This window comes from Monodon monoceros, unplaced genomic scaffold (assembly GCF_005190385.1).
Source record: "Monodon monoceros isolate NGI ecotype Baffin Bay Population unplaced genomic scaffold, NGI_Narwhal_1 Super_Scaffold_18, whole genome shotgun sequence".
Lineage (NCBI taxonomy): Eukaryota > Metazoa > Chordata > Mammalia > Artiodactyla > Monodontidae > Monodon > Monodon monoceros.
In genome coordinates, this window is record NW_021703774.1 from 41,217,632 (window position 1) to 41,240,770 (window position 23,139).

At 40.0% G+C, this 23,139-nt stretch overlaps 1 protein-coding gene across 2 annotated transcripts in view; it reads left to right on the forward strand.

Annotated features, from left to right (window-relative positions):
* Window positions 1–23,139, forward strand: part of CENPF (centromere protein F) — a 59,693-nt gene that overhangs the window by 15,706 nt on the left and 20,848 nt on the right. For both annotated transcript variants that reach the window (XM_029230589.1, XM_029230590.1), the window contains exons 8-12: window positions 7,236–7,361; window positions 8,310–8,438; window positions 11,215–11,337; window positions 17,427–17,562; window positions 19,743–23,137. In XM_029230589.1, coding sequence (XP_029086422.1) covers window positions 7,236–7,361; window positions 8,310–8,438; window positions 11,215–11,337; window positions 17,427–17,562; window positions 19,743–23,137 — 3,909 coding nt within the window. The remainder of the gene's footprint in view (window positions 1–7,235; window positions 7,362–8,309; window positions 8,439–11,214; window positions 11,338–17,426; window positions 17,563–19,742; window positions 23,138–23,139) is intronic.

Sequence of the window (23,139 nt, forward strand, 5' to 3'; positions counted from 1 at the left end):
GTTAATATAATGGGTTACAATGATTGCTTTTCAGATATTTGAATGTCTTTCATCCTTGGAATAGACCATACTTGGTCTTGGTGTATAATTCATTTTATATATTTCTGACTTTTATTTGCTAATAATTTGTTAAGGATTCTTGTGTCTATATTTGTGAGGGATGTTGTTCAACTGTTTTCTCTTTTTGTACTGTCTTTGTCTGGTATTTGTATCAGAGGTAATATACTAGCTTCATAAAATGCATTGGGAAGCATTCCCTTCTCTTCTCGGAAGAGATTGTGCAGAATTGGTGTTATTTCATCTTTATACATTTGGTAGAATTCTCCATGAAACTATCTGGGCCTGGAGATTTCTTTTTTGGGAGATTTAAAATTATAAATTCAATTTTTAAAATAGTTACACAGCTATTAAAATTATTTACTTCACATTGGATGAGTTGGGTTAGTTTGTGATTTTAGAGGAAATTTCATCTAAATTGTCAAATTTGTGCATGTGGAGTTCATAGTATTTCCTTATTCTTTTGATGTCTGTAGGTCAGGTTTATTCCCTGTTCATTTCTGATATTTGTGTCTTCTCTATTTTTCTCTTTGTCAGTACTGCTAGGAATTTGACAGTTTTGTTGCTCTTTTATTGATCTTACCAAAGAGTCAGCTCTTTAATTCATTGATTTTTCTCTATTTCCTATTTTCAATTTCATTGATTTTTAAATTTTTTTTCCTCTCTGTTATTTCCTTCTGCTTGCTTTAGGTTTATTTTGCTCTTCTTTTTCTAGGTTGTTGAGGTGGGGAGCTTAGCTTACTGACTTGAGACTTCTTCTTTTCTAATGCAGACATTTAATGCTATACATTTCCCTCTCAGTACTGCTTTAACTGTGCTCTGCAAATTTTGATATATTGTATTTTTTTAAATAATTTTTAAAAACATTTATTTATTTATTTTTGGCTGCATTGGGTCTTCGTTGCTGTGCACAGGCTTTCTCTAGTTGCGGGGAGCAGGGGCTACTCTTTGTTGTAGTGCGTGGGCTTCTCATTGTGGTGGCTTCTCTTGTTGCAGAGCACAGGCTCTAGGCACATGGGCTTCACTAGTTGTGGCATGCAGGCTCAGTAGTTGTGGCTCGTGGGTTCTAGAGCACAAACTCAGTAGTTGTGGTGCATGGGCTTAGTTGCTCCGTAGCATGTGGGATCTTCCCAGACCAGGGCTTGAACCCGTGTTCCCTGCATTGGCAGGCGGATTCTTAACCACTGCACCACCAGGGAAGTCCCTGATATATTGTATTGTAATTTTTATTCTTTAATGTACTAAAAAAATTTTTTTTTCTTGGAACTTCCTTTTTGGCTCATTGATTATTCAGAAATACCTTGTTTAGTTTCCAAGTGTTTGGAGCTTTTTCTCTTTTTGTTATTGATTTCTAGTTTGATTCCACTGTGTTCAGAGAATATACTTTATGATTTCAGGTCTTTTAAATTTGTGGGGGTTTTATGGCCTAGTATATGGTCTATCTTGGTATATGTTTCATAGGCACTTGGAAAAAAATGTATATTCTGTTGTTGGATGGAATGTTCTAAAAGTGTCATTAGCTCCTGTTGGTTAACGTTCTTTGTTGAATTCCTCTGTATCTTTGCTGATTTCTTGTCTAGTTGCTCTAGCAATTGTTGAGAGAGGGATATTGAAGTCTCCCATAATTGTTGATTTGTCTATTTCTCCTTTCTGTTCTATCAGTTTTTGCTTCACTTATTTTGCAGTTCTGTAGTTTGGTCCATACACATTTAGGATTGCTATGTCTTCTTGGTGGATTGACCCTTATCATTATGCAATAGCCCTCAGTGTCTCTGGTAATTTTTTTTATTCTGAAGTCTACTTTATCTGGTAGTAATATAGCCACTGTAGCTTTCCTTTGATTTATGTTTCAAGATGTATTTCTTTCTGTCTTTTTACTTTCAGCCTATCTATGCTATTAAATTAAAAAGTATGACCTAACTATAAATTAAAAAATAGGCCTAATGTGAGTTTTGTGTGGACAGCGTATAGTTGGGTCGTATTTTTTAATCCACTCTTTTAAAACACTATTCCCTTTTAGAAACACTATCTGTCTTTTAATTAGTGTATTTAGATCACTGATATTCAATGTAATTATTGATATGTCATGGCTTAAGTCTTCCATCTTATTTTTTGTTTTTTATTTCTTTCATTTTTCATTTCTCTTTCATTTTTCCTGCCTTCCTGTAGGTTACTTGAACACTTTTTAGAATTCCCTTTTGAATTATTGATAGCGTTTCTGAGTGTATTTCTTGGTAGAGTTTTATAATGATTGTTTTAGATAATGTATATATGCATACAATTTATCACAGGTTATTGGTGTTGTCATTCTATCAACGCTAATAAATTATCGAAAATTTACTTCTCTTTTTGTCCTTATACCCTCCTCCATTTATAGTATAATTTCCTTCAGTGTTTTCTCTACATACATTTAGAACCACATCAGACAGTGTTATAATTTTTGCTTCACTTGTCAAACGTAATTTAGAAAACTGAAGAAGAGATGGAAAGCCTATTGTATATATGTTTATTGTTCATTAACTTATTGTTCCTTCCTTCATGATTCCTTCCATATTTCCTTCTTTCATTATTTCCTTTCTGTTTAGAGAACATCCTTTAACCATTCTTTTAGAGTAGTTACAAATCCTCTAAATTTTCTTTTGTCTGGGAATGTTTTGATTTCCTCCTCATTCCTGGAAGATATTTCTGCAGGGTATAGGATTCTAAAGGTTAACAGTTTTTTTCTTTCAGCACTGTCTTGTTTTTCCTTGGGCTCCAAAGTCTCTTGTTAATCTTCTTTCTTCTCTTTTTTCAGAGCTTTTTTATGTTTGTTTTAATGTAATGTGCAAGGTTTTGGATTATTCTTGGTGGGAGGTAGAGGGAAATGTTCATCTCTTCCATCTACCTGGAAGTGGTAGTCCAGGTTCATTTTTAGAATTCTTCTAGTGCAGTGCTTTGCACCAAGAAATTCTTGGTAACTATGGCTTAGATGTATGAAGGAACATGATCTCCCTTGATCCATATATTTATTCTCTTTGTGCAGTCTGGGTTTGTAATTTGGTTTTCTAAGTTAGAAAGACTTGGATTCAAACCCTGGCTCTACTACATCCCAATTGTGTTGCTTTGGAGCTATTTAATTAACTTCTGAACTTCAGTGTCCTAATCAATAAAATGGTGTTAATAATAATGGCTTTGTCATAGGATTGCTGTAAAGTTTGTGATAATTTTTTTAAAATATTTATTTATTTATTTTCCTTGTTTTTTCTGGCTGCATTGGATGTTAGTTGCGGCACACGGGGTCTTTGTTGAGGCATGTGGGATCTTTTCGTTACGGCGTGTGGTCTGCTTGGGTTTCTCTCGTTGTGGTGCACAGGCTTCTCTCTAGTTGTGGTGTGCGGGTTTTCTCTCTCTAGTTGTGGCACGTGGGCTCTCTCTTTGAGGCACGCAAGCTCAATAGTTGTGGCACGTGGGCTTAGTTGCCCCACGGCATGTGGGATCTTAGTTCCCTGACCAGGGATTGAACCCGCGTCCCCTGCGTTGGAAGGCAGATTCTTTACCACTGGACTACCAGGGAAGTACCTGTGATAATTTTTATAAAGGTTTTGGCATATAGTGCCTGGCACATGGTGAACTTATAATAATAATTGTTATTATTATATCAATAAAGTTCCTTGTCAGTGAAGCTCATTTTCAGTTGCATTTCTGCCAAGTCACGCCTTCTCATATAAGAGAATTATACTTATCCTTTTACATTTTGTCTTGTTGGTTTTGGTGTGACAAGGTCACCAAATCCTTGTACTGACTAGCATATTTGATGAAGTCTCTTCTTACCAGATCATGAATTAGAATTTTTGACTAGGACAGTGCTGAGAATATAGCTCTGGCTTTCTTTTTGTTGGAGGCTCTTCTCCAAGTTCTTAAGACTCATTCGTTCAATGCTTTTTGTATTCCATTTTCTTCCTGTAAATTACAAACCCACCTAACTGAAAATTCAGTCCACCTTTCTCCATCTTGTCTCTAAAGATAATATGACCTTGTCCAATATGTTGCTGAAATCAGATTATGCTTTGTTTATGCTATTCCCTGATGTACCATTAGAACTACCTATTAAATAAAATGGAGCTAATTTAGCCAAAATCAATACCATGTGCTTTAGTGAACATATGCTGTTTCTCGTATGCTTGTTTTCCAAGTATTTACAAACCGTGTGGGATGCAAGGTTTGAACTCATGTAGAAACAGAGTGCTGGGGCTGGCAGCAAAGCTAGACTTCAGCACCCGTATTTTACAGCTAAAAGCTCATTGGCCCAGAGCACTGAGTCTCCAGGGTCATATGCTGTATATTTTTAAAGGACTTGAGCTCTGGACCCTTTTTTAGAGTATTATGGAGCATTCATGACACCTAGTGGCCAGGTACTTGCACATGGATTGTGCATCATAAATATCAGCATAAAAAATAATCTAAATAAAATATAAATTACTCTTAAAGGCTCTTTTTTAAGCTACTGTTTCTAATAAGAAAGAATTGATTGATCCTGAGATCCTATAGTGGAATATGTTGCAGTTTGACGGAGTGCCAGCAGAGGGTGCCAAGGGTTCATTCATCTACTGGGCCATGCATGTTTTTTTTCCCCCTGAAAATTGTCAGAATTTTATTTTATTTCATTTTTTATATTTATTTATTTATTTGGTTGTGATGGGTCTTAGTTGTGGCAGGCGGGCTCCTTAGTTGCGGCTCAGGGGCTCCTTAGTTGTGGCTCACTGGCTCCTTAGTTGTGGCACACAGGCTCCTTAGTTGTGGCATGTGAACTCTTAGTTGCGGCATGCATGTGGGATCTAGTTCCCTGACCAGGGATTGAACCTGGGCACCCTGCATTCGGAGCGCAGAGTCTTAACCACTGTGCCACTGGGGAAGTCCCTGTCAAAATTTTAGACCATCATTTAGGCAATGATTTTTGTCTGAGTAGTTTACTGCTATATCCCCAGTGCCTAGCATGGTGCTAGACATATTTGTTGAGTTCATATTTATTATTATTAGAAATAATTTCTTTCATACTTTTCCTTAGGGATTTAAAAATTCAAGAACAATAAGGTTAATGACAAAGGTGTCTTAATGTTCAAAGCAGTGGATTAATTTGAACAACTGCTCAATATTTTACTTTTTGAATCCGGTATTTTAAAGTTATGATATTTGCAAAATCAGACCAGCTTTATCTTTTCATCTTTGGTTAGTTAATAGTTGGTGTCTGGTCTTCCAGGAAAGTCTTACATAATGTTTTCGTTTCCTCTGAATTCTCTGTTAAATTTCTAATAGTTCTAATAGTTCTAAATCGGACTATAATGAGTCTCAGAGAAATACATTAGTGGAGAGATTTGCCAAATTGGGGCACATTTCTTTTGGAACAGGAATTCTCCCCCACTAATGTGAGTTGTTCTTATTCTTTCCTGGGAAGTTAGAGTTGCTTTGTAGGGCAGTTCAAGGATTTGAACACCACAGGGAAGCATCAGAGGAATGGGTTTTAACACTTGAAGATTTAATTTTAGAAGAGCATCCTAAATTTTGATGTAGTTCATGTTTTAAAAATTATTTTAGAGATAACTGGCTATGCATAAAAAAGAATGAAATAATGCCATTTGCAGCCACATAGATGGACCTAGAGCTTATCATACTAAGTGAAGTAAGTCAGACAGTGAAAGACAAATATCACCTGATATCACTTATATGTGGAATCTAAAAAATGATACAAATGAACCTGCTTACAAAACAGAAACAGACTCACAGACATACAAAACAAATTTATGGTTATAAAGGGGAGAGTGGGAGGAGGGATACATTGGGATTAACAGATATACACTACTATATATAAAATAGGTAAACAGTAAGGACCTACTGTAAGGCACAGGGAACTATATTCAATATCTTGTAATAACCTATAATGAAAAAGAATCTGAAAAAGAACATATGTGTATGTGTGTGTAACCGAATCACTTTGCTGTACACCTGAAACTAACAACATTGTAAATCAACTATACTTCAATTAAAAAAAAAAGATAACTAGCTATGTAAAAAGGCAAATGCATGTTCTTCATGTTGCCTTTGGCAGCTTGGTTAAAACCCGTTGTGATATTCTTTGGAGTGCTGTGAACCTCCAGACATTTAAAATGGCATAGTGGGAGCATTGTGGAAAGATGCATATTAATATTTAAGTTTCCCACAAAATCTGTTGTCCTTGAAAAACACTATCATATGAGGATAATGGGTACCCTCTGGTTATTTTATAGCCTCTAAATTACGCAGGTCAACATCACTGCTTTTTTTTTTTGCGGTACGCGGGCCTCTCACTGTTGTGGCCTCTCCCGTTGCGGAGCAACAGGCTCCGGACGTGCAGGCTCAGCGGCCATGGCTCACGGGCGCAGCTGCTCCGCGGCGTGCGGGATTCTCCCGGACCGGGGCACGAACCCGTGTCCCCTGTATCAGCAGGCAGACTCAACCACTGCACCACCAGGGAAGCCCAACATCACTGCATTTTAACCTCTCATTCCCGTGCAACAAAACATTAGGTGAGGGCTTCCCTGGTGGCGCAGTGGTTGAGAATCTGCCTGCTAATGCAGGGGACACGGGTTCGAGCCCTGGTCTGGGAGGATGCCACATGCCGCGGAGCACCTAGGCCCGTGAGCCACAAGTACTGAGCCTGCGCGTCTGGAGCCTGTGCTCCGCAGCAAGAGAGGCCGCGATAGTGAGAGGCCCGTGCACCGCCATGAAAAGTGGCCCCCACTTGTCACAACCAGAGAAAGCCCTTGCACAGAAACGAAGACCCAACACAGCAAAAATAAATAAACTCCTACCCCCAACATCTTCTTAAAAAAAAAGCAAATACAAAAAAACATTAGGTGAATCATTATTCAGACATGCTGATTTCTTTTTTCATGGCACAAGTTATGAAGTATTTATTTAAATGGTCTAATGCTTTACATCCTTGCTAATATTTCCCAAATATAAATTTTATGTGTGCTAAAATAATTGTAATGGTTTTGGTACTTGACTAATTGTTTTAAACCCAACTTTTTATGAAATAAAAATGTCAAAACACTATGTTAAACTTGAACCAGATCATGGGACTAATTTTTCTAAAATTCAAAATGTTTGCTTCTTTCCAAGAATAATTTTGTTTTGTACTGAGTGTCTTAATTTGTTGTTAGTGTATTGCTTTGGAGCAAAAACTGAAAAAATTGACTGAAGATTTGAGTTGTCAGCGTCAAAATGCAGAGAGTGCCAGATGTTCTCTGGAACAGAAAATCAAGGAAAAAGAAAAAGAGTTCCAAGAGGTAAGGTAAATGGATTCATGAGGAGTTTGTCCAGAAGGCTCTTGTCTGCATTTCCTAGTTTGATCATTTGAAAAGAGGAGTGTCTGTCATTATTTGGGATGTTCCACTAGAGGGGAAATGCTTTGTGCGGAAAAGGCACTATATTTTCCTTCACACTTTTCCATCTTTTAGTTTTTGACTGGAGAAGGGACTTAGAATGTTCTTTTTTATCCACATTTTGTGATTTGTTTGAAATTTGACACCAAGTAGGAAAGGATTGCATTTCTTATTTCAAACACTCTGTGTTGCAAAGGAAATTGTATTACATTCACCAGGTGTTTTTAAAGGCTGTGAGTTGGCAAATACATTAGGAAGGTAATTGATGGGGAGGGGAATGAAGTTGGCAGACAAATTAGGGCTGAAGATGCCCTTGCATAAGGCTTGGTATCAGTTTCAGGTGAGTTAGCCTTGAAATGGGTCTATAGTCTTTCAATGAGAGTGACTGGAAATGTTAACCTGGTGTCCCTGTGTGATTATCCAAGTTAATTGGTGGCATTTCCTTCCTGTCATTCTCAGTGGTCAGTGGCATAAGCTATTTGACATTTTAAACTCCATTTTTGAGTGTGTTGATTTCTTAGCCGAGTTGTGACCGGCTACAGCTCGGCTCTACTCTTTTGCCCCTGGATACTTCAGAACAAAGGTGATTCATTTAAGTCGGGGATGAGGCGGGAACAGGCCAGTTTCCATGTGTTCTCCTGGCGGACTCCTTCCTCTTCCTCTCAGAGACCCGGATCTGATGCCCGGGACCCGTGCTAAGGCTGCCTATATCAATCATCAGGTAGTCGCAGACCGGCTCCCATAATCTTCTGCTCTTACAGAAGAGCATTGCCTGGGGGAAGAATGGGTCTCGCCCTAGGATCTCCCTTGTTAACCAGCATCAGTTTGATGCATTTGTCTTTTGCTTTTTAGGAGCTCTCCCGTCAACAGCGTTCCTTCCAAACCCTGGACCAAGAGTTCACTCAGACGAAAGCCAAGCTCACCCAGGAGCTACAGCAAGCCAAGAACATGCACAACATCCTCCAGGCTGAACTGGATAAAGTAGGGTGCTAACTGATTTCTCCCTCCTCCTTAACCTCCCCACCCCCTTTTTAATACATGTCATTTCTATACCACAGCGGACATACGATACCTTTAAAGAAAGAAAAAAAAAGCTCTATCCTCACTTTCCTTACATATCAAAGTGGAGAGCAAACTGAACCTTTCTGGGTCTGGGTTTTCTTGTTTAGAGAAGGAGGGCAGTAAGTGAGGATCTCAGATCTGAAGGTCTGTGGGCGTCTCTGATATTCCAGTGGTTCTTGGTCATGCCACCATCTGGGAGCTATCCCAAGTATTTATGCTTCCAAATAGTCAAAGCACTGAAAATTATAATTTACTTATTTAACACTCCCTGCACAAATGATCTCATCTGCTTTTATGGCTTTCTGTGTCATCCATGTGATGATGACACCCATGTTTATATCTCCAGCCTGGATGTCTGGTCTGAATTTCAGACTTGTGGGTGTGCATCTCATATTTCCAGTCACACATGTAATAGTCGTCTCACACTTGAAACATGTTATTAATGGAACTCCAACTTTTTTCAGACTTGTTCTTTGCTTAGTCTTCCTTGTCCCAGTAAATAGCAATTCCATTCTTCACATCTCTCAGTCTAAAACCTCAGTGTCATCTTCACCTCCTCTTTTCCTCTCAACACCTCAAAGTAATCCATTAAAACTCTGCTGGCTCTACCTTTATTTATTCACACACACACACACACGTGTGTGTGTGCATGTGTATTTGTGTATATCTGTGCATATGTATATTTGCATGCATGAGTATATGTGTGTATTATATGAATAGTATAAACTTTTTTGTGTGTTAGAACACAAAATCTATATAGAACAAACGTACAACAATAAATTACTATAAGGCATGCCTCTCTTGTGACCATTATATATGTCAGAGGATAGAATCTTGTTGGCTACCCCAGAAACCTTTCATGTGCCCCATACCTCCCTGCTAAGAATAAACCTGATTTCTCTGTCTTTATGTTTTATACTGGATCTGACTGCTTTCACCATCTCCAGCTCTATATGTGGTCTAAGACACATCATCTCTCACCTGGGTTTCTGTACCAGCATCCTAACTGGTCTCCCTGCTTCCACCCTTCCTCCTCAGTGTGTTTTCAATCAGCAGCCAGAGGGAGTCTTTTCAAGTATTGGTCAGATCATGTCACTCCTCTGCTCAGAAGTCTGCAGTTACTCCCCATTTCTCAGAGTAAGAGTCGGGTCGTTCCAAATGTATGCAGGAGCCGAGGTGGCCTTCCCACCACCTTACCCGCTCACCCCATCTCCCACTCTCCCCTTGCTTACCTGTCCACATGGCCTCCTTGCCGTGGGGGGACACACCCAGCAAGTGGCAGCTTTGGGCTTTGCTCTTGGGGGTGCTCTGTCCCCAGACAGATCTGTAGGGTGTGAGCCTTCACTATCTGAAGCCTTGCTGCTCCAGTGTCACATTATGAATGACATCTTCCCGTGGTCACTACATAGACCCTTGCCCTCAGGTACTTTCTGTTTCTTTACCTTGCTTTATTTTTCTCCATGTGGTCTATCACCTGACATATAATAGAGTTATTTGTTTATTTAAATATTATCTTCTGGGGCTTCCCTGGTGGTGCAGTGGTTAAGAATCCGCCTGCCAATACAGGGGACACGGGTTCGAACCCTGGTCCGGGGAAGATCTCACATGCTGTGGAGCAACTAAGCCCGTGTGCCACAACTGCTGAGCCTGCGCTCTAGAGCCCGCGAGCCACAACTACTGAGTCTGCATGCTACAACTACTGAAGCCCGTGCGCCTAGAGCCCGTGCTCTGCAACAAGAGAAGCCACCGCAATGAGAAGCCCACGCACTGCGACGAAGAGTAGCCCCCACTCACCGCAACTAAAAAGAAAGCCTGCACGCAGCAACGAAGACCCAATGCAGCCTAAAATAAATTAATTAATTAATTAAGAAAGATATTATCTTCCTTCCATCACTCAGATCTTTCCACGAGGACAGGATCTCGTCTGTTTAGTTTCCTGCTCTATCTGCAATGTGGAAGCACTAGATATCCAGAGCTTTATACTGTCAGAAGAAGCAATGTGGTCATTCATTCTTTTCTTTTTTTTTTTTTTTGGCCGCGCCCTGAGGCTTGTGGGATTTTAGTTCCCCAACCAGGGATTGAACATGGGCCCTCAGCAGTGAAAGCGCAGAGTCCTAACTGCTGGACTGCCAGGGAATTCCCAATTCACACTTTCTTGATTACCATTGAGGTTATTTCTTTCAGAAGGTGATTTGCCATTTGTATCTTTTGTATAACATTTCTGTTTCTGTCCTTTGCTCTTTTTTTAAATGGGCTTGCCTCTTTGTATATTGAATCATAGATATGCTTTATGTGTTGTATTTTGGAAATATTGTTTTTATTCTGTTGTATTTATTGCAAATGTGTTCTCCCAGTTTGTTTTCTCAATTTTTGTTATTTCTTATCTCATTTTTTAAAATTAGTTTATTACTATTTAGTTGTTTTATTTTTTTGTGGTTAATTGTTTTCCTTGTGGCTTCCTCCTCAAACCCAGCCTTTTTCATCGACATATGCTGCTGCCAAGTAATGTCACAGGTTGACATGACGGTATTTGAAGTTCAACTTCTAGGGCCTTATTAAGCTGTTATGTATAGTGGGTCTCAACCAAAATAGATGATATCAATTATTATATTCCATGACCTTTTTATTCTTTAAGAATACATAGTTATTTAAAAAGTAAAGAAAAAGGAAGCTTTGCTTTGTTTTCTACTTGTAGGTCACATCTGTAAAGCACCAGCTGGAAAAAAAATTGGAAGAGTTTAAGGAAAAGTTCAGTAGAACTGAACAGACCTTACAGGCGAGTCAGACCAAGGAAAATGAGCTGAGGAGAAGCAGTGAGGTAAGTGAGGGGTAGAGAAGAGTATTTGTCAACTTCTGTACAGGAGGAAGTGGGAGGGTTAAAGAATTTCTATACCATTTTCTAGTAGTTTATTATAGCTACATTTTAGTTTTTAATTTGCCAGAAGTATATATTACAGTGTTTTGTATAAAATCTATGACATAGAACATGTGGTTTTTTTTTTTTCACTTTCTATTCTGATATAACTTACTAATATACATCTAGCAATTATAGGAAAGCATGACTTATATTAAGACCATGTACAACTCTTTTGTTTTTTCTTAAGATTGTTTTAGACCACCTGTGAGGTGGAAGGATGGAAGAAAGCAAGGGATTTTCTAAATGGAAAGAAACAAAACTGGTGATGGGAGGTATAATTTAAATCCCTTTTCCAAGGGTTGGCTTTTGCATCATCAAATATTAAAAACCTTGTACAAAGTGATAGACTTAAATATAAAATTTTTTACAGATAAAGAGTTTCTAGATTTAATATTGTTATAAAAACCTCAAGTAATTGTAAATTGTATTACTCTGGCTTCAGCAGTCAACATTAACTTTCATGTTGAGTGTGTGCAGACATGGGTGATGGTGTCTTTGCTGGGTTTTTTTGTTGTTTTTTTTTGACCATGCTGCATGGTATATGGGATCTTACTTCCCCCACCAGGGATCGAACCCGCGCCTCCTGCAGTGGAAGCACGGAGTCTTAACCACTTGATCACCAGAAAATTCCCATGACGGTGTCTCTGGAGAGTCATGGTAATGATACAAAATTGTGGGTGAGGTTTCCCAATGGCACGGAGTACAGGGCGTACCCTGATGTTGCTTCTACCAATAGGATTTTATCTGTACTTAACTTTATTTATTTATTTATTTTTGGCTGTGTTGGGTCTTTGTTGCTGCATACGGGCCTTCTCTAGTTGTGGCAAGCGGGGGCTACTCTTCGTCGCGTTGCTCGGGCTTCTCATTGTGGTGGCTTCTCTTGTTGCGGAGCATGGGCTCTAGGCACACGGGCTTTGGTAGTTGTGGCACACGGGCTCAGTAGTTGTGGCTCGTGGGCCCTAGAGTGCAGGCTCAGGAGTTGTGGCACATGGGCTTAGTTGTTCCGCAGCATGTGGGATCTTCCCGGACCAGGGCTCGAACCCGTGTCCCCTGCATTGGCAGGCGGATTCTCAACCACTGCGCCAACAGGGAGGTCCCCGTACTTACTTTAATTTGCTTCTCTCTGAATATATTTAGTTGCTTGGAGTTTATTTTAAAGGGCTTAATTAAGAACCATTTAGGGACAGTTAATAGACTGAAACAGTATGAATAGAGTCATAAATCTACATTGTAGTTTTATGAAAAAGCACCGCAGAACATTAGGGGTTTCTTTTCCAGCAAATGTCACAGGAAAGAATTTGTTTTCACTAATCTTTTAACTATTTTGCAATTACTTTTTAGATTGTACGGTTTTTTTTGTTTGTTTGTTTTTTAAGTTCTCTGTAAAGAACAGTGATTTATCCAGGTGAGGCAAGTCTAAATATATTTATCCCCTCAGCTTCAAGGAGTGTATTATGGTTATAAAATCAGAACGTCTGTCAGTAGCAAAGAAGAGGTTGTTAAAGCAGCTATAGCCTCAGAGGGGTAATACTGCTGGAGAGAGGAGGCCACGGCCCCAGAAACCCGAGTGGAAGAAAACTTCATATCAGATGATGGTTTCATCAGCAAACGTTTTTAAATGAAACCGTTTGTTTCAGCAAAACAAATGTTCGCCGTTTGGCCAGTGGGGACCAACCAACAGATGCTTCTGCTAACATTTCCACAGGCAGACTGGCACTGAACTCCTCCCTCTGTGAGCTTCCCTTTCAGCCAGGAACTCTCCCGCGACTCCACTGGCTGCCTGGTGGAAACATTTTGTAAAATCGATCGACTGGTTAAGAGGGTCCAAACACTTTGCAAACGGTTTGCTTGGCGAAGGCTCCATAGTGGGCTGGACATTTCTTGCAGGTGTTTCTGAAGACTCATGCATCCCTGCAGGGCCTGGTTTGTCAGCTGTGGAGCTGTCCACCATGAACTCTAGCTAAATGCCCGTCATGTTGCACTTAATATTTCATTGATTTCTGTGTCCAGTGAGGGCAGTCATTGGAGGTGTGTAGCTCAGGGCCAGGGAATTCATTTAGTATTTGTCTTTAACTTACATTTTTGTGTGTGTGCCTTCTTTTGAGGATGATATCAAGAATTCAAAGGGTTTCGCTGGCTCTTGCAGTTTGAATTGGGATTGGAATCAGAAAAGCAATTTACCCAGTTAGACTGGTGGTATAACTTGTAGGTACAATTTTGGTGACTTTAAAGTGAGCGAGATCTGAAATTGCATCACTTTTCTGCCACCTCCCTGCTGTGTGACCTGGGGACAGTGATTACCATTTCTGAGTCTGACTTCCCTCATCTGCATATGGGGACTAATACTAACCCTCCAGAGCTGCATTAATGATTAACGTAAATATTGTGTGTCAAATGTTTAGATCCGTGCCCGGCAAGCACATAAGGGCTCTTTGGTCTTCACAACTGTTGTAACTTTTTGATGCTACCACTGTTTGCTCTCACCCATAGGCACAGAAAGGTTGGGCAAAGGAAAGGGCATTTGAGATTTTTCACATATAAAATTGCAGCCCATTCTAGTCTTATCGTGCTGGGTATCTTTCTGTATCTAATTATAAGTACAAACAAGTTTAGCACGCTTATAGGTTTTGGATATCAAAAAAATGAGACAGTTGTACTGAAATTTTCCTTGTCCATGTTTAGCAAACTAATATGCTGCTCACAGTGAGAAATTATCAGTAGTGGAAATGTGATTTAATGGCCCAATCAAGGGTAAAGTTAGCATTTAGTATCAAAGTGAATGGAAGGTTTAGATAAGCTGCTCATCCAGCATCCAGTGCCAACCCCATAGCATTGGGGTTAGGCAATCATATACCATCGTTTGACTGCCAAAATGAGGGAACACTTGCTTGGGGACCTTCCCGAGCGTAGGGACCTGTATTACAACAGGGTCCGGTAAGGGGCCTGGTCTGGCAGGCAAGAATGATGAGGTGGAAGGGGAAAAACACATCCTTTGCATCCATCCCTGGTTCACCATATAGACTTCGCCCAGCAGGGGACGTATTAAGCTTCATTCATGGATGGGATCATGAAATGCCACACAGTAACTGAAATTTGTTTTGTCTGGTCCTAGGAAATGATGCTTCCCTGGTTGCTCCTAAACCAAAGTTGATCTGGCTGGAATTGCTCACTAAGCTCTAAGGCTGGCTTGTGGTTATAGGGTTTTTTGTTGTGTTTTTCCAGACTAGTGCCCAACTCTGCAAATCATGTGAGGTTGCAAGAGCTGCCTAGGAGAATATATCCTTGTATGCTTAACGCATCGTTGGCAATGAGCCACCCAGTCAAGTCCTAAGTGGCTGTAAGCTGTGCAGAAAATGAATTGCTGATGGGTGGCAGCCTACAGCTCCATTTTCAGATGTTCATTTTCTAAATTCTGGCTTTTTAAAATTCTTGGGTTGGCCATAGCCATAGCATGATAAGCCTGCTGGGTCCCAGGATTGGCTGAACATTTCTTCATTTGAAACAAGTATTTATGGAACTACTGCCAGAATAGACAAAGACTTGTTAATCTTTTCATTGAGCTTAGTATTCATTTAAATGTCTCCAGTTATACACAGACATGGATAGAGACGAACAGACACATAAACATAAGTTGCACCCTCCCTCCTGGGGTCCCTCCCCACCTCTTCTCCTCCTTTTCACCTTCCTTCCTCCTACTGGGATGCACCCAGCTTTGCATACAGTGTCTTGTCAGCTTTCTTGTCACGCCTCCAGATGTACGTGCCATTTGATTTGATGATTTTTTTTTAGGGTAGTAAATATAAGTTGCAAAATAAAAATGCTAAGTCAACTCAGATGGTTGCATTCTAGTTACTCTCTTATGTTGAGCTCATTTAGCTGATCTTAGCATTGATCACACACGTCTAGCTGCTGTTAAATTTTAGGAAGAAACACTACTGATAATGCTCCATTACCCTTGTTAAAGTACGTTAAGGTATTTTTCCTTTCACATCTGTGATCTCATTTGAGTGGTGATTATTTTGGAGCCTGAAGAGCAAACAAGCGATTATAGATTCTCTAGTTGAATGATGCTAGTTTAAGTCAGTAACATCATTGCACTTCAGTGATCATTCTTTGCAGAATTTCACAATGACTGGTATGAACGTCAGTCTTGAGATGAGTTGGAGCGGGCTTTTAGTTCTGGTTGATCTCTTAATTTGATAGCTTGTCAGTTGAGCTCATGGAAGGGAGGTAGGATCAGGACAAAGGAGACAGAAATATAACTACAACGGACTCTGTCTTATTTTGATGATGAAATGAACATATATACATGAGCACAGCAGCTGCCAGTAAGTTTTCAAGTACTTTCTACCAGCCAGATTCTCCCTCTTCTTGAATTTGGCTTTGCTACGTTGGTACCCATCTGCTGGTAGTAACCAGACTGATAATTGAAGGCAGGCTTCCAGCACTGAATTGCCAGGGCCATCTGTTTTCCAACAGTGCAGTAGGGTTTTGGAGGATGGGTCTTAATTGTTTCTTTAAGATTAAAAAATTTCCCCTACTTTTCAGCTTTTCAGAGGGATATTTTTTAAGTGTGTGTGTGTGTGTGTGTTTTAAAGTCAGGCTTATGAATCCCCCCCACCACCACCACCAAGGATTGGAGTTGCTTGATTCTGTCAGTTTGTAATGATACATGCCAATTCCCAGTGGTCCAGAGGGTGGCATATAATATAGGTTGAAATACTTATCAGCTTACCAGTAATGTCACTGAAGGTTGAACAGCAGGTTGAGGAATATGGATAGAGGATTTATAATATTTATTATGCAAGTCATGTGGTTAATAAGAAGCATTTTTATTCAGCATGAAAATATTGCTTCATTTTAAGACTCAGAAAAATAGACAGATCTCCCTAGAAAATAGTATGGGGCTGCATATGTGTCTCTGCTACTCTATGGCACATCGATGCATGGGTCCTTCATTTAATCAGGTACCCAAAGGACCTTTTTTCACTGTGAAATCTCAGATTCCTCCACCTAGAATTAATTCTTCCATGCTCCAGCCCTCTGACTTCCCATAGGACACTTCATCTCTCTTGAGGATGTAGTGCATCTTGGTGTGTATTAAGTGATTAGTATTACATCGTACCCCACTGGCGGGTACCTGGTCCTGGGGGCAGAGACTCTCTTAATTTGTAGCTGCATCTTTCATAATGCCCATTCCAACATCTTTACATTGCAGACTTTCTTAATGAACATTTATTAAAGGTAATTTTACTCATAAAGACATTCCCATAATAGTGAACCTTAAGATGGTTTTATAACGAAACATCAAAATTTGTCACGTGAATTTTTTGGTTCGTTAGCACCTCAGAACTTTGCAAATATATATGTGTGTGTATATATATATATATATATATACTTTTTTTGGTTTTTTTTGTTTGTTTGTTTGTTTTTTGCGGTACGCGGGCCTCACTGTTGTGGCCTCTCCCGCTGCGGAGCACAGGCTCCGGACGCGCAGGCTCAGCGGCCACGGCTCACGGGCCCAGCCGCTCCGCGGCATGTGGGATCCTCTCGGACCGGGGCATGAACCCGCGTCCCCTGCATCGGCAGGCGGACTCTCAACCACTGCGCCACCAGGGAAGCCCACAAAGATATATTTGATCATTCAGGTGTGATGGGGACTTGGAGCATTTGTGTTTTGGGGGAGCTTGTAAATAGGCTTTTCCTTACGAACGAACACTTTCACAACCATAGGGACATCCAGAAAGTTCAAAAAATATATTTCTCGAAGTAAAAAGATTATCATCCATTTTGGATTCTGTGCTTTTGACTTCTATTTATAAAATCATTTTATTGAAGTAAAACTATGTAACTTCATTGCTCAAAGGGAAAGTGTGATTCCTCCCCTAGTGAGATACACACACAGTCCCATTAGGGACCCTCACCAAGGCAGAAGTCCTAAGTTGCTTGAGCATCTGCTTGGGTGATAACTAACTAAACCTGTGCTTTAGGAAATGAAGAGGGAAAACAGCCTCCTTAAGAGTCAGTCTGAGCAAAGGGCCAGAGAAGTTTGCCACCTGGAGGAAGAACTGAAGAAGGCCAAGCAGCGTTTGAGTCAGAGCCAGAACTTTGCGGAAGAAATGAGGGGTGAGTAAATGTAGCGTTTTTGAGTTCTTTCTCTAGGCTGATGTTCCCATGAGGGAGGATGGATATCATTAGAAGCTTCTTTGAATTTTTCCATATCTTCTCCCAGAGAGATGTCTGCAGTTGATGTGGAAAAAGTTTTTGCTTTTCCACTTTTTCGTTTCCAGAGTGATAGTTGGACTTTTTTTTTTTTTATTGGAACACACTGAGTCCCCAGATGCCTGGTTTTCAGCACTTTGAAACCAGAAGGGTAAATATTTTCCACACAAAAGTAAATTGTTGGGGCTGTCTCTCGCCTCAGTGCTATTTTGTGTCTCGAGTGTGTTTGTTAGTTACATCCAGACGGCGCATCTTCTCACCCATCACCATTTCCCTTATAATGGAAAATCCTATGTTAAATGCATGTTTTCCCAGCCCTTAGTGACCATTGTTTTGGGATGGCTTACTTGACTGATTTTATTTCCTTATTCTCTGTATACCATAGAATGATGCTGTATACACCAAATGAATCCACTGTTCATTTCACATTTATGTATATATAAATGTGAATGAGTCTTTCTTTACATTTATGTTCTCCCCTGAGGTATTTGCACATCTTGGATTTCTTTCTTTTAACCTGACTTGTGGAATGGGTGTCACACTTCTCTGTGACTGTTTTCTTTTTTAAATTTCAGTCTCCCTAAGACAGCTTTCAATTTTTCCATGGCAGGAGGTAGAAATGTCAATCTTCAGCTTTTTTTAAAGAAAACTATAGGAAAAGAAAGGGTTAGGGCGTTTTTCAGTGTTGGTCACCAGTATCATTGTTTGAGGTCCTCACACGCGAAGTGGACTGATATCCCCTGTGGCGCTATCTCCACCAGCCTTCCACTCTCAGTATGTAGACTGAGATTAGGGGGCTAAAAATGGGAATGATTTCTAGTTACATCTGAGTTTATAATACATGCTACCTTTTTCATCTACTATTGAGATTCACAACTTTTATTCTTCCTCAACATACTTGGGAAGCCTTCCCATCATTGTTGAATGAAAGCAGTGTGGTTATTCTCAACTAGCAGGGGCCAGTGGGCAGAGGGGAGTTTTTAGGCAGAGGACAGGTGGTAATGGAGTTTGTGACATCTTCCTGATGATTCTCATCTTCACAGGCACCACCCTCACTGTGAGGGGCTGGGATGTGGGGGGATATTGCTTCCCAGTGATACTCACACGTAGGCCTCGAGAGTTACTAATATATAGCACCATATACTATTAAGATATATATATATATATTAGTTGAAGTATAGTTGATTTACATGTCAGTTTCAGGTGTACAGCACAGTGACTGTGTTTTTTTTGTTTGTTTGTTTGTTTGTTTTGCTGTACGCGGGCCTCACTGTTGTGGCCTCTCCCGTTGTGGAGCACAGGCTCCAGACACGCAAGCTCAGCGGCCATGGCTCACGGGCCCAGCTGCTCCGTGGCATGTGGGATCTTCCCGGACTGGGGCACAAACCCGCGTCCCCTGCATCCGCAGGCAGACTCTCAACCATTGCGCCACCAGGGAAGCCCAATGACTGTGTTTTATACACACACACACACACACACACACACACATATATATCCTTTTTCAGATTTTTTCCCCTTATAAGTTATTACAAAATATTGAGTATAATTCCCTGTAACACTTTATACTCTAGTACTTATGCCTGATCCTATGGATTTTTTGGCTAAAATGGTGAAGACGTTATTTACTTTTCTGAGAAATCTGGAATACTCCATAGTATTCCTGAGATATTTCCATTTTAGTGCTGCTCTTGTCACACTTTTCTCTCCTTGAATAAGTATTTCCAAAGGGCAAAAATATGCATATACATAAACACATACAAGGAAAAAGAATAAAAGAAAGTTTCATGTGCTTAGGAAAATAATCCCTTGGTATTTTATACAACAACACTTTCTTAAGCTGCTGAGAAAGGAGATAAACAAATGTACTGCCATCCTGAAAAGGACCATTTTCCATTGTCTTTATATAAGCTAAGATAATTATCAGGCGATCTGTTTTCAAGGAGGTATGCAGGCAGTAATGCCAGTTTGTACAGGACTTGAGAAGCTGTTAGTTTGTTTGGGTTTTTTTTTTGAGAGTTTAGAATTCTTGTAGAATAAATATTTATTAAAATCATGACAACTTAAAAAAATATCTTTTTTAATAGCTAAGAATACTTCTCAGGAAACCATGTTAAGAGATCTTCAAGAAAAAATAAATCAGCAAGAGAATTCCTTGACTTTAGAGAAACTGAAGCTTGCCCTGGCTGATCTGGAAAAGCAGCGAGATTGTTCTCAAGACCTTTTGAAGAAAAGGGAACATCACATTGAACAACTGAATGAAAAGTTAAGCCAAACAGAGAGAGAGTCCGAAGCTTTATTGAGTGCTTTGGAATTAAAGAAGAAAGAATATGAAGAATTGAAAGAAGAGAAAACTCTGTTTTCTCTCTGGAAAAGTGAAAATGAACAACTTTTAAATCAGATGGAATCAGAAAAGGAAAGCTTGCAGAGTAAAATTAATCACTTGGAAACCTGTCTTAAGACACAACAAATAAAAAGTCACGAATACAATGAGAGGGTAAGAACATTGGAGATGGAAAGAGAAAATCTAAATGTCGAGATCAGGAACCTTCACAATGTGATAGACAGCAAGACTGCAGAGGCAGAGACACAGAAGCAAGCTTATGGAGAACTACAACAGAAAGCCGAGTTCTCAGATCAGAAACATGAGAAGGAAATAGAAAATATGTGTTTGAAAATTTCTCAGCTTACCAGGCAAGTTGAAGATCTAGAAGATAAGCTTCAGTCACTGTCAAGTGAAATAATGGACAAAAACCAGCGTTACCAAGACTTGCATGCTGAATCTGAGAGCCTCAGGGATCTGCTAAAATCCAGAGATTCCTCTGCGGTGACAAATGAGTCTCATCAGAGAAGTCTTTTGGCATTTGAACAGCAGTCCGCAGTGAATAATTCCTTTGCAAATATATTTGAAGAACAAGAAAGCGTGCCTTCAGAAAGGAGCGAATGCCATTTAGAAACAGACCAAAGTCCTAAAAGCTCATCCATGTTACAAAACAGAGTCGTTTCTCTTGAATTTTCATTAGAGTCTCAAAAGCAGATGAACTCAGATCTGCAAAAGCAATGTGAAGAATTGGTGCAAATCAAAGGAGAAATTGAAGAAAATCTCATGAAAGCAGAACAGATGCATCAAAGTTTTGTGGCTGAAACAAGTCAACGAATTAGTAAGTTACAAGAAGACACTTCTGTTCATCAGAATGTTGTTGTTGAAACTTTAGCTGCCTTGGAGAGCAAGGAAAGAGAGTTGCAACTTTTGAATGAAAAGTTAGAAACTGAGCAGGCAGAGATTCAAGAATTAAAAAAGAGCAACCATTTACTTCAGGAATCTCTAAAGGAGCTACAACTTTTGTCTGAAACTCTGAGCTTGGAGAAAAAGGAAATGAGTTCCATCATTTCTCTTGATAAAAAGGACATTGAAGAGCTGACCCAAGAGAATGGGACTCTCAAGGAAATTAATGCAACCTTAACCCAAGAGAAGATGAACTTGCTCCAGAAAACTGAGAGTTTTTCAAACTGTATAGATGAAAGAGACAAAAGCATTTCAGAGTTATCTGACCAGTACAAACAAGAAAGACTTACTTTGCTCCAAAGATGCGAAGAAACAGGAAATGCATTTCGGGATCTTAGTGAAAAATATAAAGCAGAGCAGGAAAAGAACTCTAAATTAGAATGCTTGCTGAATGAATGCACGAGTGTTTGTGAAGATAGAAAAAATGAATTGGGACAGCTAAAGGAAACATTTGCAAGGGAACACCAAGCATTTGTATCACAATTAGCATTAGCTGAAGAAAGAAACCAGAGTTTAATACTAGGGTTGGAGACAATGCAGCAAGCCCTGAGATCTGAGGTTACAGATATCCAAAGCAATTCCAAGAGGGAGGCTGACAGCTTAAAGCAAGAAATCATGACTTTAAAGGAAGAACAAAGTAAGATGCAACAGGAAGTTAATGCCTTATTACAAGAGAAGGAGCACCTGATGGAATTAATGAAGACGAAACATGAGCATCAGCATCTAGAATTGGAACCAATTCAAGACTCTGTGAAAGTAGCAGAGAGGAAGATAAATACACGTTACGTTCAACTTCCGATGGACCTTGAAGTTAAAGATGCTTCTCTAGACAGTTATAATGCGCAACTGGCACAAGTAGAAACTAAAGTGAGAAACATGGAATTAAAACTTCAGGAGAGTGAGAAGGAGGAGTACCTACAGCACGAATTACAAACTGGAGGAGAATTAGAAACTGGAGATGTGCAACAAGGCACTCAGTCACAAGATATCAGTGGCCTTGGAAACTGTGAAATAGATCCAGAGGAAAAATACATTTCAGTGCTTCACGAGTTGTCAACAAGTCAGCAGGACAATGCCCACCTGCAGTGCTCTCTACAGACGGCAATGAACAAGCTGGACGAGTTAGAGAAGATGTGTGAGGCATTGCAGGTGGAAAAGCTTGAACTCATATCTGAGCTGAACGACTCAAGATCAGAATGTGTCACAGCAACTAGCAAAATGGCAGAAGAGGTAGGGAAACTAGTAAATGAGGTTAAAATATTAAATGACGAAAATGGACTTCTCCAAGGTGAGTTCGTGAAAGAAACGCCAGAAAGTGAATTTGGTGAACAGCAAGATGAGCAGACGTCTGTGTCCTTAAATCCTTTGGATGACAGTAATTCCTATGAGCACTTGACAGTGTCAAACAAAGAAGTTCGCATGCACTTTGCTGAATTACAGGAGAAATTCTCATCTTTACAGAGTGAACACAAAATTTTACACGATCAGCACTGCCAGATGAGCTCTAAGATGTCAGAGCTACAGTCCTACATTGACACGTTAAAGGCTGAAAATTCAGTCTTGTCCATGAGTCTGAGAAACTCTCAAGGTGACTTGGTAAAGGAGGTGATGCCAGGACCCGGGGAGAAGCATTTTCTGTCCTTGTCACTCTCTGGTGTGACTGACAGCCCAGGTAATGCAATAGAATCCTCTTTTTACAAAGATCTTTTAGAGCATATGGGAGAAACATCCCTTTTGAATAATTTAGACAGGACTGTTTTGGCAAACCAGTCCAGTGTAGAGAAGGTCTCTTGCAGTAGTCTGGAGGAGGAGAATCTGACTGAGAAAGAAATCCCCTCTGCCCCGGTGAGGAGCGTTGAAGAACTTGGGACCGTCTCTCAGATGTACCTGCAGTCCTTCAAGAAGCTAGAAGAGAAAATTGAAAGTCAAGGGATTACGAAAAATAAGGAAATCGAAGAACTCGAACGGTTACTAAGTTCTTCAAGGGAAGAGCTTGACTGTCTCAGGAAGCAGTATTTGTCAGAAAATGAACAGTGGCAGCAGAAGCTGACAAGTGTGACAGCAGAGATGGAGTCCAAGTTGGCGGCAGAAAAGAAACACACGGAACACCTTACACTTGAGCTCGAAGTAGCGCGACTCCAGCTTCAAGGTCTGGACTTAAGCTCTCGGTCTCTGCTTGGCACCGACATAGACGATGT